At 35.5% G+C, this 16,616-nt stretch overlaps 1 protein-coding gene across 1 annotated transcript in view; it reads left to right on the forward strand.

Moving 5' to 3' along the window:
* Positions 1-16,070, forward strand: part of LOC306876973 (NALCN channel auxiliary factor 1-like) — a 140,168-nt gene extending 124,098 nt beyond the window's left edge. The window contains exons 2-3 of the mRNA XM_079428465.1: positions 10,494-10,665; positions 14,243-16,070. Coding sequence (XP_079284591.1) covers positions 10,494-10,665; positions 14,243-14,520 — 450 coding nt within the window. The 3' untranslated portion in view covers positions 14,521-16,070. The remainder of the gene's footprint in view (positions 1-10,493; positions 10,666-14,242) is intronic.
* Positions 16,071-16,616: the final 546 nt, after the last annotated feature.

A 16,616-nucleotide genomic window follows, 5' to 3' on the forward strand; every position in this document is an offset into this window, starting at 1 on the left:
TGTTTTATTAAACTTTTTATAAACATAATATACACATAACATTTACTTAAAAAATTAACACTCAAAAACTAAAAAAAAAGCTTTTTTTCTTTATTTCTTTATTCAATGTTGGAAACAAGCTTCCAAAGTTTAAAATTAAATAAATTAATAGAATAAATAATTAGGCCTACATCTTTTTTATGTCTTATGCCACGAGCTGGTCTAGCCATGCAAGGTCATGGGTTCGAATCCCAGGGAATGGATGAACTGCTAAAAAATGTATATTGTAGATCAAATGCAATGTAAGTCATTTTAAAAGCACAAATGATAGTTCTGCTGTTGCACAAGTACAAATTAAAAAAAAAAAAGCTTTAGAAATGGATATTGATTTCTGAGTCTTGCTTCATTTGAAGCAAACTTCTCCCATGCTGGCTTGGTTTTCATATGCTGAAATGGTGTATTTGCACCACTCCCACTCAGATTTGTCTCCTACTGATTAAACTGGTTCTGGTTGTGTGTGGTTGAATGCAGGGCTGAAGATTGCGGAGTGACCCGTGACCTGGGCCGTGTTGTAATTCACTCCTGCTGCGATAAATGTGTGGACTGCTCTTTGACCTGCCTCGAATTTGTTTACCCCCCCAGTCACTGGGGATGATGGCAGCCTCTGACCTCTGACCTCCTCATATCCTCTGGAGGGTTCAGTCACTGTAGTCTCAGGATGGCTCTTCACAGATGGTGTTAAATAGACCAGTGATTCCCAACTAGCAATACTTTACCGGCTTTCAGGGCGGTAATTGGATAGATTTCAGTTTTGCTTTGTTAAAGAGGTAGTTCACCCATGAATCATGTTTAGCGATGTATGATTATGAATCTTTCATATGAGGCAGAAACTTTCAATTGGTTCATTTGGTTAAAAAAGCAGCCTGAATGAATCATTCAGTAAATCACTGTAGTATAACCAGAGTCGTGTGGAAAAAGCAAATTGTTTTTGACATAACATTGTGACTACTTCTACCTCTGCTCCGGTCTGAGCTTTGCTTTAACTGCAAGGGATTTTAACGGAGGGCTTGATAGTTGTCAGAAGAAGAGGAAGTGAGTGAGGTGAAGAGAGTTTAACTCGAGGTTTGAGCAGTGTCTTCTGGTCAGGGCTTCAGGGGAAGAGGCAAATAAAACATCAATGCAAGGCACTGACAGGGAAATGGAGGCTTTTAAAAACCAATATTGAGACTTCAGAAAGGCCTTTCGTCAATTACAATGTTATTAGCCTACTCATAATGGAATAATGCAGTCCTCCAGGACAGCTTGGCTAATGCCCGAGAATGGAAAGTTAAACACACACTGTCAGATTAAAAGTGACGAGTGAAAAGGAAGAGTGATTAGGGGGAGGCGAAAAATAAAGAGGAAGAAAGAGAGGGCGAAAAAAAGAAATGACAATTTTCAAATCATGCTAGAGGTTTTACACCAGTATTATTCATTATATTCTATTTGAACTTGTATTATGTATTTGATTATGCAATTATATAATTACGTATTTTGAATTATATTTAAATTTTATAATTTCACGTTTAATTTTGGTTTGATTTAGGAATTGTTTATGTGCTTTTGTCATTTTTATTATTTGTTTGTAATAGCTTTCATTTAATTTAACGTACATTTAAATTCAGTTGCTGTCTTTACATTATTTCTTATTTTTAATTTTTCTTTAGATTTTCAATGTAATTTTAGTTTTAGTAATTTTATTATGTGCTTTTGACATTTTTTGTATAATACTTCTGTTTAGCTTTCATTTACTTTGACAATTTTTTTATAATATTTAAATTTAGCTTTAATTTACTTCAACTTAAATTTATTTTAATTGTCATGTTTTTTATATTATTTAAATTAAGATATAATTTTAGTTTTACTTTTGTATTTTCTGTGCTTTTGACATATTTATTTTTTTGTAATATTTCTAGTATTATTATATTTCTAGCCAAGGCAACAATTCTTATTTATTGATGTATCGATCAATCTATCTTAGGTTTTTAATTTAACATTTATATTTAATGTCTTATTTTAAGCTCTTTAATAGTTTTAATAGTTTACAATAACAGCACTGTTTTACAAACTGCTGCTGTTGTAATGCAAATGACAACATTTGTATTAAATTGTCACGTAATTTATGTTCAATTTTAAAAATGTGAACACAGAAGCATCTTCACTAGCTGTCTCAGACTTTTGGACCCTTCTGTAGTGCCAGATAAATATACTGAAGGGAAAGGAAGGGCAAAGCCTATGTAAGATGGAAATGTTCCTCTCTCGTGCTTCCTCACATGCTGTTCCGTCTAAGGCTTCGTGGTCATTTATCAAGTGAGCAGAAGCAGTGTTTGATGTAGCAGGTTCGGGCAGGTCCCTGTGCATGCAGCTGAGGGTTTAGGTAAGTAGGGCAGAGACAGTATAGCAGCCGGCTGATTCTCAGAGCTCCTCTGCCAACACTCCCTCCACTCTTCATACTAATGAGATCACACCATCCTCTGTCTGCTGCAGCCTCAGAGCGAGAAAGTGACGAAGCCTGCATCAGAAACTGCCCTTGATTCCGTCTGCACGCCTGCCCTGTTTCCCCCCCATTACGCCTAGATTTAGAAGTGAGGTTTGCACTTGCATTTTTAGTCGTGGTATACTGAACGAATCCTTCTCAGTTACTTTGATTCACTGCCAATTGTTTTCCTTTGCAAAGCGAATGATTGCATAACATCTACCGAATGAAGAATAAACCCTAGTGTTTTGAGAGAGACGCCCCAAACTATTATACCAATTATAATTACGCTGTCATAACGACAAAACGACGTTATCTTTTATAGCTTGATAAATGTCGAGCTTAGCAGCTGACAAAACTGAGGAAAAATAATATGTATTTGCTTCATTGTCAATAATTTTGAAAATGTTTTTGGTGATTAAGGCAAGACGCTACAGACAAAATCATTGTTTTTGTTTGTTTTCATACACTTGTCAATTTTGAGATTCTGGGTTATTATGCTTTCATAACATGGCATAGTCTTTCTGACTAGTGGAATGAAAACATACAAAATAGACATTTAAGTGTTTATTTTATTTCAGTTTATCTCTTTGTGTCTGTATATTTCAATTACAGTACAAATCTTTAAAGACCGTTTTCCCAAAATGAGATTTTTTAGTTTTTGGGGTTTTTTCACGCACAAAGCCAGAAATCTTCCTTTCAGTAGTACTTTCACCAAACTTTCTAGTTTATTCATATCTATATTTTGAAGGTTTTATAAAGTGGTTTGTTTGTGTCATTCACCTGATATATACTGATATATATATATATATATTTTTTATTTTATTTTTTATTTTATTTTTTTTTTTTTTTGCCCTATGAAAGTATTTTCTGATTTATGGAGTGATAAAAAGAGATATCTGTAAAAAGCATTAATATATCAACAAAAATTAAACATTTCTGAATGTAGCTTTATCCAATGTTCATATTTCTGTTCTGGAAATGTATGCAAATTTGTGCATATTTAATTAGATAATTAATTAGCATATTCACATATATAACGTTTCAGGAAACGTGTCTTGTCTAGTCTTAATGCTCTGATTAATCAGCAAGGAAAAGTACAGTATGTTCATTTTTTTACGCTATTCATGTGTGGTATTTTAAACATTATTTCTCAAGATCTGTATACGTTTTTAAAAAAAAAAAAAAAAAAAAAAAAGCTAAGAATTTTTTTCTAGGCATGATTTTGGATGAATAAGTTGACTAAATGATTCAATAACTATTTCATAACACACAAAAAGGCACTCACTGTTCTCCACCTACTGTTATTATGATGTAACCTGCAGAAAGAGTCACCAAATGAATAAGTTAACAAATCTGAATCTTTTTGGAGATCAGAATCAAAAGGTTTGAGTCATTGGGATGAATCAGAATCACCATTTTCAGCACATGTGATACAAAGCACCTGGAAAGTGGCCTAAAAAATGGGCTTTTGCAGCTCAAGGCTACAGTAAATAATAAATGTCTTGGCTGCTGTACTACATTATTGTATCAATATTAGATGTCATTTATGCTTTGGTGATTTGCTCAAAACAACCTGGCTGAAGACCTGAGTGTCAAAAGATGGCGTATTTCAAATGCCCTACTTCCGGGTGGTTCTGAGACTTTGTGACATTGAAATGAGTGGGATTGCTAACAGATACTGTAGCTCTCTCCATGTATTTTACATCTTAAAGTGAATGAGATACTGCTGAGTTAGGGAATCAGTAATGGTAGCATGCTAGCCCCATCTGCTGGCTACTGCCTGCCACATCTGCAGTACAAATGAATGGAAAAATGATTACATATTATGCTGGCCAATAAATGAGTGCTGTGACATCAGATTAATTGACTGATTACAAATTTAAAATACAGAAAAAAATTAATTATATTAGCCATTCAGATTGAGGCAAGTATGAAGCCGGCGGTGCAGATTTAACCAGCTATTAGAAACATAAATGGCCCTTTTAATGCAAAGTCCTTCAGCAGCATTCAGCAGAGAATGTACGTCAGCGATGCAGCTCATGTTTAGCAGCGATAATGCATTTATACTCATCTGAGAGGACTCACCCCTCATCACATCTCTAATGGAGCGCTGGACAGCAGAGATTCAGGGGGTCACGCCAAACTCACACTGCAATAAAACATATTCACCAGCCGTGAGAGGATTTGGCAATGTTCTACACAACAATGGTTAGGATATGAAAGGTGTTGACCCGTAAAATGTTACACAGGAATAAGTTGTTTTTTTATGAGATTTATTAGGTGCATTTGTTCGGTCTCTCCAAAGAAAAGTGGGAAAAAAATCACCAATGGCATCTTTTTAATATAACAACAGAGAGAATTAAAAAAAAAAAGCGAATTGAGATTTTGAGATAATAATGTTTCTCTTTTTTTATCACAAATTTTACTAATATAATTATAAAATACCAACAATTAAAGTCTTTTGATAGGAACCTCAACATTCTCATCAAATTTGAAAGAATCCACCCAATATGGGGCAAAATTAGATAAATGTCTGATTATAAATATATTTATTTGAGTAATGGATAGTATAGATAAAAGTAGTTCCATGCAATGGACTTTTTTTGTACCAAGTGCTATGATTATTTATGCTAATTCGAGTATTGCATTAGCTTAGCAACATGCTAACTCTAAACTCTTTTGAAATCAAATATACGGGCAGTCATGTAACTGAAAAAATTAAATTTATTTGTTTATTGTATTAATACTTTTATTCAGCAAGGATGCATTACATTTAAAAGTATCAGGAAAGGCATTTATAATGTTGCAAAGGATTTATATTTTAAATAAATGCTGTTTCTATTATTGATCAAAGAACCCTGAAAAAAGCATTACCGTTTCCACAAAAAGATTAAGTAGGACGACTGTTTTCAACAGCAATTTGAAATGTTTCTTAAGCAGCAAATCAGCATATTACAATGATTTCTGAAGGATATTGTGACTGTATCATAATGACTTCTGAAAATATAGCTTTGCACCACCGGAATAAATTACATTTTAAAATCTATTAAAATAGAAAATGCTTATTTTGAATTGTAATAATATTTCAGTTTATATATAGTTTAAACTATGTGTATAGTTTGTGTCTGAACCTTTGCCATATCTGTGTTGTGGTTGGTTGTTTTGGATGTATTGATCAGATAAGGCCAGAAGGGACCTCAACAGGAAATATTAGTGCTGATTGGACAAATTAAGAGTCCAGATGAAGGATGTGACATTCACATGTTGAAGGCTCCATGTGTGCAAAACGCCCAGGAATTAGCTCCTCTCTCTCTCCAGTCTGAGTAGGCCTGCCACACTGTAGTACTGCAAATGAGCTCTAGATTAATGTCATCATGTGCCAACTCCAAATGCCACCAGCACGTCGTCACGCTCGCAGTCTCCAGGGCCCTGCTCATGTGTGCCACGTGCAAGCAGGAATGTGTGTGTACCCATCTTAAGCGAGCGTGACTGGGTGAGGTGTAGGCTATGTGTGAAGCTATCATCGTACTGCACTGCTCCACTGTCTGTCACTGTCACTACACTTCACCCATCATTCAGCACTAAGGTCGTCAGGATCGTCACCAATTTCAATTCCACATCAACAACTAATGTGCTGAACACTCGCTGTCATTCATCAAATGAATTATAATGTTTATATAAATATTAACAAATTAAAATAAAACAATGGCATTCCTCAAATGAGTAAACGGCTTTTTCCCAATAATAAAAAACAAAGAAATGCAGTGAATTAAGAATGGATTGCATTTATATGCTACATTATAACAAGGCATTATGCATACTAATACAGATTGGAGCAGACATTGTGCAGGTTGTGAATTGAGTAGGAATTTGTCCTCAATACTGTAGAAAGACCAGTGTCATTGTGGCAAACTTCTGGCAAACATTTTAATTTCATGCGAGTTCGCAAATAACTCAAAAAGAATAAACCCTTAGTACCCTTGGTAAAAAGCATTGTTTAAAATGACAGCATTTTATGGTGAAATTGTGATTATGAAAATGACCGGAAATACACTGTAAAAAAAAAAAAAAAAGAAAAGTTGAGCCAACTTAAAAATCTGAGGCAACCAGCTTCAGCAGAGTTTTCTCAACTTGTCGTTTTAAGTTTATACAACAAAAAGCTGAGAATCTCCTACAAAAAATAAGTTGAGAGAACTCAAAAATCTGCTGAAGCTGGTTGCCTTTAAATTTTAAGTTGACTCAACTATTTTTTTTTTTTTACAGTGTGGTGATTATAAAAACAGGATAATTCAATAACAAAGAGTATAGGGTACAACAGGTCTAAAGTCGCACCAGCGTAAAAGGCACATTTTACTTTATTTTCTAGATGGTGCACCCTATAAGCACTTTTTCTTTTCTATTCTTTTGTACTGTTCTCTGAGGTCCACTTATAATGTTATCAAGATATTTATATATAGAAAAAACATAATTTATAAGTAATATTTGCTGTCCTGTTTTAACCCCCCTCATCAGAATGCTCTGTTTGAATAGGCATGGCGGATTGTAAGTAAACACCCACTGCTATGATTGGCTAGAGTTGTGTGTTTGACAGACTACATCCTTCACAGATGGATGGTGTTGTGCTTTAGGTTAAAAATGCATAAATACTCAGTACATATCAAACGATCTGTAATAACAGACAAAGCAATAGTGACCATGTAAAAAAAAAAACTGCCTAATCACACTTGTGTGTTGTGACATTACTGTCTTATTTATTATTTCTCGTTAATTACATGTGTAAATGGTGGGCGGGGCTAAACAGGCAGTGATGTAGAAGCAGGCATTGATCTACTTCTGCGCAGGTGTTTACCCACACTATTACAACACAAAGTGGCACATTCCACAAGCTGTTGTTTTGGCAGACTGCCTTCAGTATAAGCTGTTAGACTAAAGAGAAAAATTTGAGTTCTGAAAGTTTTTATAGTACAATGACCTCTTATATGTCAAAAAATCGTGTACACATTTTGATGTACACTCAGTTCAGGACTACTGTATGTACATGGAAATTTAGCTGATCTGGTCTTCTGGATTTGGCTGGTCCTTACAGCAATGCAAAGTTGATTCTGCGTTAATTTGATTTAATATTTTATGTTGTTTTTTTTAATTGTGTACATTTATGTTGCAAATGAGAATCGCTAAACATATTGACTATATTTTGTGACAAACATGTTGATAATGTTCTTCAGTTCTGTTCAAGGTAATTAATGGCAAAATGTTTTCTGTAACGGAAGTAAACTAAGTAAAATTATGGTATTTGCGGTAAAAAGCTTTAAGCTAATAATCAAACATGCTGTATGTTTCTGCAAAAGTAATATCGATGCAGCATGGACATCTTTGATGTGTAATACAGTCGTCCACTGCTTTTTTCTGCCTCTGTAGACCTTAGCCAGGGTAGCGCCTTATTTAATTTTTGACAGGATTGAAAACAAGGCTGTAAGGGATAGAAATTCAGTGCGTTTAATGGATTGTACATACAGATTGTTCAGTTGGTGAAATGTTTTTTCGGACATTCTAAAGACTGCAAGTTTATCTCTCACAGCCTTGTTTCCATCCGCATTAAAATTCAAAATGGCGTCTAACCTGACTGAGGTTTACTATTGGTCAAATCTAATGCTGACTCGAGATCATCACAGTGTCCTCAGATAACTCCTACAAAAGCTTATTTCACCTCAGAAAAGCTGTTTGCCTTGCATGTCAATCAGGCCTGCCTGAAATGGCCCGGGGAGGAGACAGGAGGCTGCAGTTGTACCCCTCTCTGTGATCTTTCATCCTCCACAAATGTCTGCTTTACCTCTGTCTCAGGAGGGATTCATTATATGAACAGGCATTAGCAAACGCCCACTGAGAGGTTTGCTCTCTGCAAATCTAATAAGCACTTACAGGCGAACCAAAGAGGATCAAGGCTGAGGAAGGAAATGTGCTTTTTAAAGAGTTTACACGAGTGACGCCACATAAATATTTCATTGGGGATGGCGGTGTGACATGATGTACAGCTGTGTGCGGGCAAGGCGCTGTGCTTAAGGCAAAGACAGTGATTCATAGCACTCATAATTGCCTGAGCTGTTGTTGTAGATGAAGTCGAGGACCAGCCTGCGCTCTTCTCTCTGCTGACAGCGACGTATTGCAGCTACAAGTCCGTTGCGTTTTCAGAGAACAGTTTTAATATACGATGCGGGAGAGAAGGTGTTTATGTTTGTTTGAACTTGTTTCGCTGTGTTTTTGTCATTCTCTCTCTGAATAAAATTAATACAGAATCGTTCCATTAGGCTCCTGATGGGAGAGAGGATATGATGTCATGTGCTGGCTCAGCTGTAACTAATGGCTGCTGGAAAACTTGTCAGAGATTCTCCTCAGTCTTTTATAGAAGCACATTAATGCATTACGGTCCATTCATTCAGTATTTTAACAGAGGGTAGGATATTATGTTGTACATTAAGGAAACTATCAAAGCAAATGGTATTGGTTTTATGTCTTTCTTCCTCTTGTTTAACTGGGCACATTTATGTTAGTTTGTGAGAGAGAGAAAAAGTGGAGGTTTTGGTGTTAAACAAAACAAAACTGCTTGTTTACATGGTTATTTATCCAATTTAATGCCTGCTGTGCTGTTACAAAAGTATAATGGTCCACAAACGGAGCCCTGTTGCACACTGTCTACAAAAGAGCTCTACATCATCCCAGAGGAATATTTTATTGTTTACTTCTCAGTAATGTTTAATGTGAAGTTGAAATTTCTGTGCTAATGCCACTGAACAAACTCATAATTTTTTTTTTTTTTCAAAAATCCAAGTCTTCCATTGGTCAAGAAGCAAATAGTCCTGCCCCAAACTCACAATATTGGTTGAGCCAGTGTTGCTTGTGTCAGGAATTTCCCAAAAGCATTGTTAGCCAACTATGGAACGCAGGTTTCATTGTTAGCAATACATTTTCCTGTGAATTTTTTTTTTACATTAACATTCACGAACAGAATCTCAAATTATGTGTAATTACTAACCACAAACGCTGCTTCTAACTTAAATAGATCATGTTCTTGAGCAAAACAAGCAAGCTAAGATATATATATAAGTATGTGTGTGTGTGTGTGTGTGTGTGTGTGTGTGTGTGTGTGTGTGTGTGTATTCTATGTCTTTTAGTTTGTCATAAGAATAAAAGCACAATTTTTAAAGAGTACTTATGTGTAAGTTGTACCCAGGGAACCTGGAGTGTGACCTCAGAGGAAACTTTGATTTAACCAAACATCTGGAAATTAAACCATAACTAACCCTAAGAACAATATTCTGACATTAATTTGATCTGGACCTAATAAATTAGCAGGCTTTACTCCACAACCTGTGTTAATTAATTTAAACCAGTTCAGCTGTTAAACTAAAGTGGTTTGAACAATGGAAGTGTGACAAAGTTACTAGGATTTCATTATGTTTGTTAAGCAGCAAATTACTAGTTGGGATGCATCTATCGATCTATCTATCTATCTATCTATCTATCTATCTATCTATCTATCTATCTATCTATCTATCTATCTATCTATCTATCTATCTATCTATCTATCTGTCTATCTGTCTGTCTGTCTGTCTGTCTGTCTGCAGAATCAAGTGAGGCAGTGATTGACATATAGTAAGCGTATAGAGTTTTAAAAAACCATTGTGGATAGCATGGTATTTGTAATGTTTATATATTTTTTTTACCTGTTATTACTGATGGACAGTGGTGTTGAATTTTATGTGTATAAAATCTGTGTACAAGAAAAATATATATAAACATAAAACAACAGAAACGTTTGACTGTGAGTGACAGAAAAAAAAAATGATGAAGAGGAAGAAGGCTGCAAGGTTGCCAAGACATATAGGTGGGAGAGCTTAAGCGATGACTGTTACCGTGGTACTGATGATGTAATCAATTTCAATGGACACCCAGAATGAAAAACTAACAGTTCTCCTTCTGTACTTTTCTCTCTGCACAGACTGTCTACAAACACTGGCTCTGTGCCCAGTTCTTCCATACCACACAGATGCACTGCAGCAACAGGATCCCCTGCAGGAAGTACTGCCTAGAGGTCCAGCAGAGGTGTCCCTTCATATTGCCTGACAATGATGAGCTCATCTATGGAGGAAGCCCCAGTTTTATATGCACAGGTGGGCACTTTGACCCTTTCTGATACAAACAAATCACCAGTGGTTTCCTCCTCTTGAGAGGACTGAATCATTAGCTGTGACTGAAACCAATGGCAACCGCTCCACTGCCTAGTCAGTTAATAAATTAAACAGATTTATTTATGTATTTATTTATTTTTATTTTTTTATGTTATACTGTATTTATAAAAGGTTTTATTTGTCCATTTAGATATTCATTAAATACTAACAATTAGAAAAATAAAAAAATATGTTTTTATACTCATGATCAGAATATTTCTATATGCGATTTGTTGTACATCGCGATAAAAAAATACAAGTTTAAACCCTCGCTCTGAGTTTGCATGTGAAATGAAATGGATTTAAACGTTGTTGACTCTCTAAAGTGAAACAACACCAGGCCGTTGGCGTCCTCTGCTGGTAGGCTATTTGTTATAATAATGAATGTTATAATATAATAAATACAGTTGGTTATGTTCATATTATAGGCATATTGGTGTATGGTTCAATAACACCATGTAATTACTTGGTTCTGATACTTCATGCCTATTTGTTAGTTTATATGTAAATATAGTCATATTAAAGCCTTGTTTTCACTTAGGTCTATTTGTATTAATAAAAAATGTCAGATTACTCAATTGTCAAAATAATCAGATTATTGATATATATAGCTTATATGATATAGCTTTCATTCTTCAGGTCAATCATAAGGAATAAGGAAAATTATAACTTTGCCATTGTATTCTTTCAAATGTTAAAGTTGCATTCTTTGCATGTGCTGCACTTTATTTCTACTATTTTGTTGTATTAGTTTATTAATTAGAATTTGAAAGATAATAATGATGTTGTTTGATAAGTGAGATCTCTGTTGTTTGATAAGTGAGATTTTAACCCTTGAAAACCAAAAAGTAGTGCTTGAAAAGTCCTTGAAAGTCCTGGAATTTCATTTTGCAGTATCTGTATGAACCCTGTTTAAGTTTCCAGTTCTTGGAGCATTTTATTGTTTTTGTTGTTCTTAATTGAACTGAACTGTAGTTTTCTGTAGTAAATTGTCTTTGTATATTTCCTATTTTATATTCATTTCCTAGTATTTGATTTACCATTATTTATTTTGAACAAAACCATTCCAGTAGTCTGAGCCTAGTTCAAATAATGAACCAAACCCCCACCCGGGAAAAAAAGTTCAAGCTCAGGATTTATTTTTGCTTTAACCCCTGAAATTCAAATGAACTTTAGAGACATATAATGATTACAATGCGTATTGTCATAAATTCAAGAACATTTTTTTATCCTCTTACTAATCACCCAAACACACATACAGAATTGTAGGATGTCATAGACAGCGAAGGATACAACCAAATGAAGGCATCACAGTAGACAGGATGTTATACAAACATTGGATCTGGACCATTTATTTCCTGAGTAGGCAGCATTTTCCATTGGTATTACTGATTTTTTTTAAACACTTGGTCTCTGTTTCCTCCTAATGGCTGAAACAGGAAGTGCAATTCTTCCCTCTTCTTTCTGCTTTTACACTTTCATTGGATGAATGAGCATGATCATATCATATTTGCACAAAATTTGAGTTGACTCATTGGATTCATAAATACTTTCTCTTTAAATTATCCTCCATTTGACTTGAATAATTATGTCGATCATGAGTATGAATACAAAGGGCATGAAACAGGCTTTCTCTGATCTGCATGTTAAGAATATAAGGCTGGTTTACTCAATTGCCCTCAACAGTGTTTGTTGGGATATGCTCCTCTCCTAATCTCAGATGGTTGATGCTGAGTGGTGCATGTGAATGAGTGCTTTGGCATCCCAATGGCCTGCAGGCTTGTGCTATAATGAGACAGACTGATGATAAATGGGGAATTGAGAGCAGTAGAGCACAGACCGGCTGAGTGGTCACACTGTAATTACCTGCCCTTTAATTGCTTTAAGTATCCCCCACTTAACACAGACTGGTCTCGCAGTGCTAAACTTTACACCAACATATGCCTCCATCATCATCATCATAACATGACCATAAACACCTGTCATCAATGATGTATGTGTGGCAAGGTGAAGTGGAAAAGTAAATGATGTATTGGCCCATATTAAAGGAACAGTTCACGCCAAAAAATCATGTTAAAAATATATCTATCTATCTATCTATCTAGCTAATCTTTATCTTTTAACAAAAATATTGAACTGCTTATTAAAGGGATATTTGACCCCTTGTTATTATTTAGTCACCCTCAAGTCGTTTCAAACCTGCATGAGTTTATTTCTTCTGTTGAACATAAAATATATGCTGAAGAATGTTGGTAATCAAACAGTTGTTGTTCCACACTGAATTGGAAGTCAATGGAAACTAAAACTGTTTGGTTACCAACATTCTTCAGAATCTTTATTTATGTTACACAGAAGGATGAAAGTCAATTGGATTTGGAACGACATGGGTGCGCAAATGATGACTGAATTTTAATTGCGAGTTGTACTACCCCTTTAATATCGATGAACAAAGTTGGATGATCACAGCAACATGCAGAAGTATGAGAGCGTAAACAAAAAACATAAGCAATAATGTCATAGAGGGGACCCCTGCATGATTGTGTCAAGGTCAACAAGTCTCTTAAAATATTAGATAATTTGACCTTTCTATGACAAACCAAGTTACAGTATGGTCAGGCTGTAAAATGTCATGTGGTGCAACCAACATGATATTATATTAAAGAGAAGCCCTGCAGTCCCAGACTGTGTGTCAAGGTTAATAAGTCTCATAAAATATCAGATAATTTGACCTTTTTATGACAAGATAAGGTTAGTTCAGGGTGTAAAATGTCATGTCGTGAGACCTCTCAAACACTTAATGATATTTGTACATTAATAATTCATGAAAACAAACTTTTAACCTTGAAAATTACATTTAATTTTTTTTTTTTTTCAAAATCACACACTAATATGTGTACACTCACAATAATTAATCCATGATTTGTGAAAATTTGTAAAAAAAAAAAAAAAAAAAAAATTACATTTCTAGTTCTAAAACAATCCAATTGTGTATGTTTAAAAATTAGTGATTTGTAAAGAATAAAATACTTGACAAACATTTTAAAAAGTTTTTCCTAAATTAATCATTAATATTTGTACACTCACAATTAAGAATTCATGATCTGTGAAAAGAAAAACGTTTTACATTGAAAAATATATTTACATTTTTTTTAAATGAAAATAATCATGTAGATGTGTACACTCACAACTGACCATTTATGATTTGTAAAGAAAAAATACCTTGAAAAATATATTTACTTTTATTCAAAAAAATAATCATTAAGATGTGTTTACTCACAATTACGACAACACAACAATTCATGATACTTGGGGGGAAAAAAATGGGAAAATAGATTTAAAACCTTGATGGTCACTTCACATCATGTATCAATCAAATAAATAAATAAATAATTCAAACCATGGAAAAGCAACATGAACAAAAAAATACATTCAACAAGAATTAGATTTTTTAGAAAAGTTTTTACTTGGTGAATGGTGAACATATATCATTGCCCTTAACTTGTGTCTTTTGCTGGCCCAGGGCTCCAAGAGGACAACCCCTCAGACGCAGAGACAGAGTGCTGCGATGTCCGATGGGACAGCAGGGCAGACAACAGCTCCAAAGGCACTCTCAAAAGAACTCACCCGTCGTGTCAGCACGGGACATCCCTGACCTCGTCAGCGGCCTCTAGACTGTGCAACAGCAGACTCAAACTCTGCCTGCTGGTCCTCGTCCTCCTTCATACTGTTGCCACTCTCACAGCATCCCACAATCCCACCGGGTTCAACCTCACCTCCAGCTCCTCCAACGAGGAATAACGGAATAGCCACTCGGTTACAGTGCCGATTCCAGCGACGTGACGGACCGTGGGTAACTTGCTGGGACCTCTGGTACAGAGACTGGGGACATGCAATCAAACAAACCAAGCAAACTGACGAAGCTAAACAAACACTGGACGAATCCAATCAAGCAACAAGAACAAGGGACAACACCGTAGCCTTTGTTGAAAGAGGCTTCTAGGGGGCGGAGTTCTCTCGCACCATGTTTTTTACACTGTGTCTATGGTTTAGATTTCTGTTGCACTAGATGACTACAGGATCTAATTCATGTTTGTTTTTATTTCATTTGGGTCTTTGTGCAGGAAGGATTGGAAGAGACGGATGAGTTAAATGTACAGTATCCAAATGAATATTCAAGACTGAGCGTGTGTCTATTTGAGCGAATGGACGAGAGCGTGTGCATGTGTTCCTGTGCTTGCATCCCTGTGTCCACTTAGATGTTCTTCTCGTTTCTCTTCGTAATCACAAACTCTCTGAATGCTGCTCTATTCATTACGAGGGTTTCTATTGCAGTTTATCCATTGACAAATCTGCCTAGACAAATACCAAGACACCCAATAAAACCCCAGGTTCAAACTCAGATTCTCCCGTTAAGATCCTGTAACCTTATTAAGGTAGCCTGATATTTCTGTTGTTGGTATGATGTCATTTCCTGTGAGGTCAGGTCAGTAGCTTTGGGGGTCTGGGTACATTAATGTCGCTTATTTGCTTAAGTGCTCGACTGAAAGGTCTAGGTATCCAGACCTATCTGTTTGTTCCCTCAATCTGAAAAAAGACGTCCACAAATCTGTTTTAGCACCATTCGTGTTTTATATATTATAGTAAGGTATTATATTCTCTACCCTATATTCTGTTATTGCATGTTAGAACCAGAGTTTAGACTATGCTGCTAAAGTTTTAAAGAAATAAACCCTAACGATCTGAAACCAAGAGGAGCTCTTACTCCGAGTACCATCCAAATTGCTATTTGGCAGCATGAACCCAGCCAATCAGAGCTTACGAGACAAATTACCCCCAGTCGCACAGAGAGGATCCATCGTTCTTTATTACAGTAAAGGGCTTACCCATCATCCACACGCATTCAAACACTCCTGCATGTAGAGATTCACGTGGCATGAATAACTCAGTGAAAACAATGTTAATTTGTTGCAAACCTTGAGATCACATCAACAGGAAGTTGAGGAGCTCAATCACGATGCTCCAGATAGAAGAACGAGGCCCGTCTCAGGTGGCTGGGCTGAGGAATCCAGTTCTTTGTGTGGAAGAGAGGCTAAGTTAAGGGCTGATATATTATTTTATGCTTTTTTTCTACAGGTATGCTCTAATGAGGATGTGTCACTGTGACACAAACACAAAATGAAGCCTTGAGTTAAAGTTCTCTAGACAGCCTCAGTGTGAACCTGCTGAAATAGCAGGCCTCACACCTATGTTTCCATCTCATAGGACATGACTAATAGTTGTTAATGTTAGATACACATACATATGTCATATATCAATCACAGCTAGCTTTAAGGCTAAGTATGCTAACTAAAAAAAAGAAAAACAAAGTGTTTTGTAGCCATATTTCAATTGTGTAAAGCAGGCTAACATAATGCATGTCATAGGAATAAAATAGCGCACATTCATTTCATGTAATTTTATTCCCTACATGTACATATCTGTAGATTGTCTGCGCGGTCACATTTACTTTGTATGGTTAAATTCTGTGTAGTCAATTAGCCCAATCTGGAATTTCGCATGAAGGGAAGCTTTTTTCCATGCAAAATGTGCATCGGATTCAGGTTTGATAAAATCTGAGTGTAAAATTGTAGTGAATTCCGCTTTGAACTTTGAACGTGCAAATTCATTGCAAATTTCACATCGGATTCAGATTTATTAAACTTTGAACATGCAAATTCATCGCATTTACCAAAATTAAGCTGCTTAGTTTGGAAATTCGCTTAAGTTTTACAAATGTGACCCCGCCTTAAGACTACATTTAAAAAAGCTGATTTTCTCTTAATATGTATTACCATCACATGCAATACCATTAAACTCTGAAAACTGATTTAATAGCTTGGATTTTAAGAGAACAA

This window comes from Barbus barbus (genome assembly GCF_936440315.1).
Source record: "Barbus barbus genome assembly, chromosome: 11".
Lineage (NCBI taxonomy): Eukaryota > Metazoa > Chordata > Actinopteri > Cypriniformes > Cyprinidae > Barbus > Barbus barbus.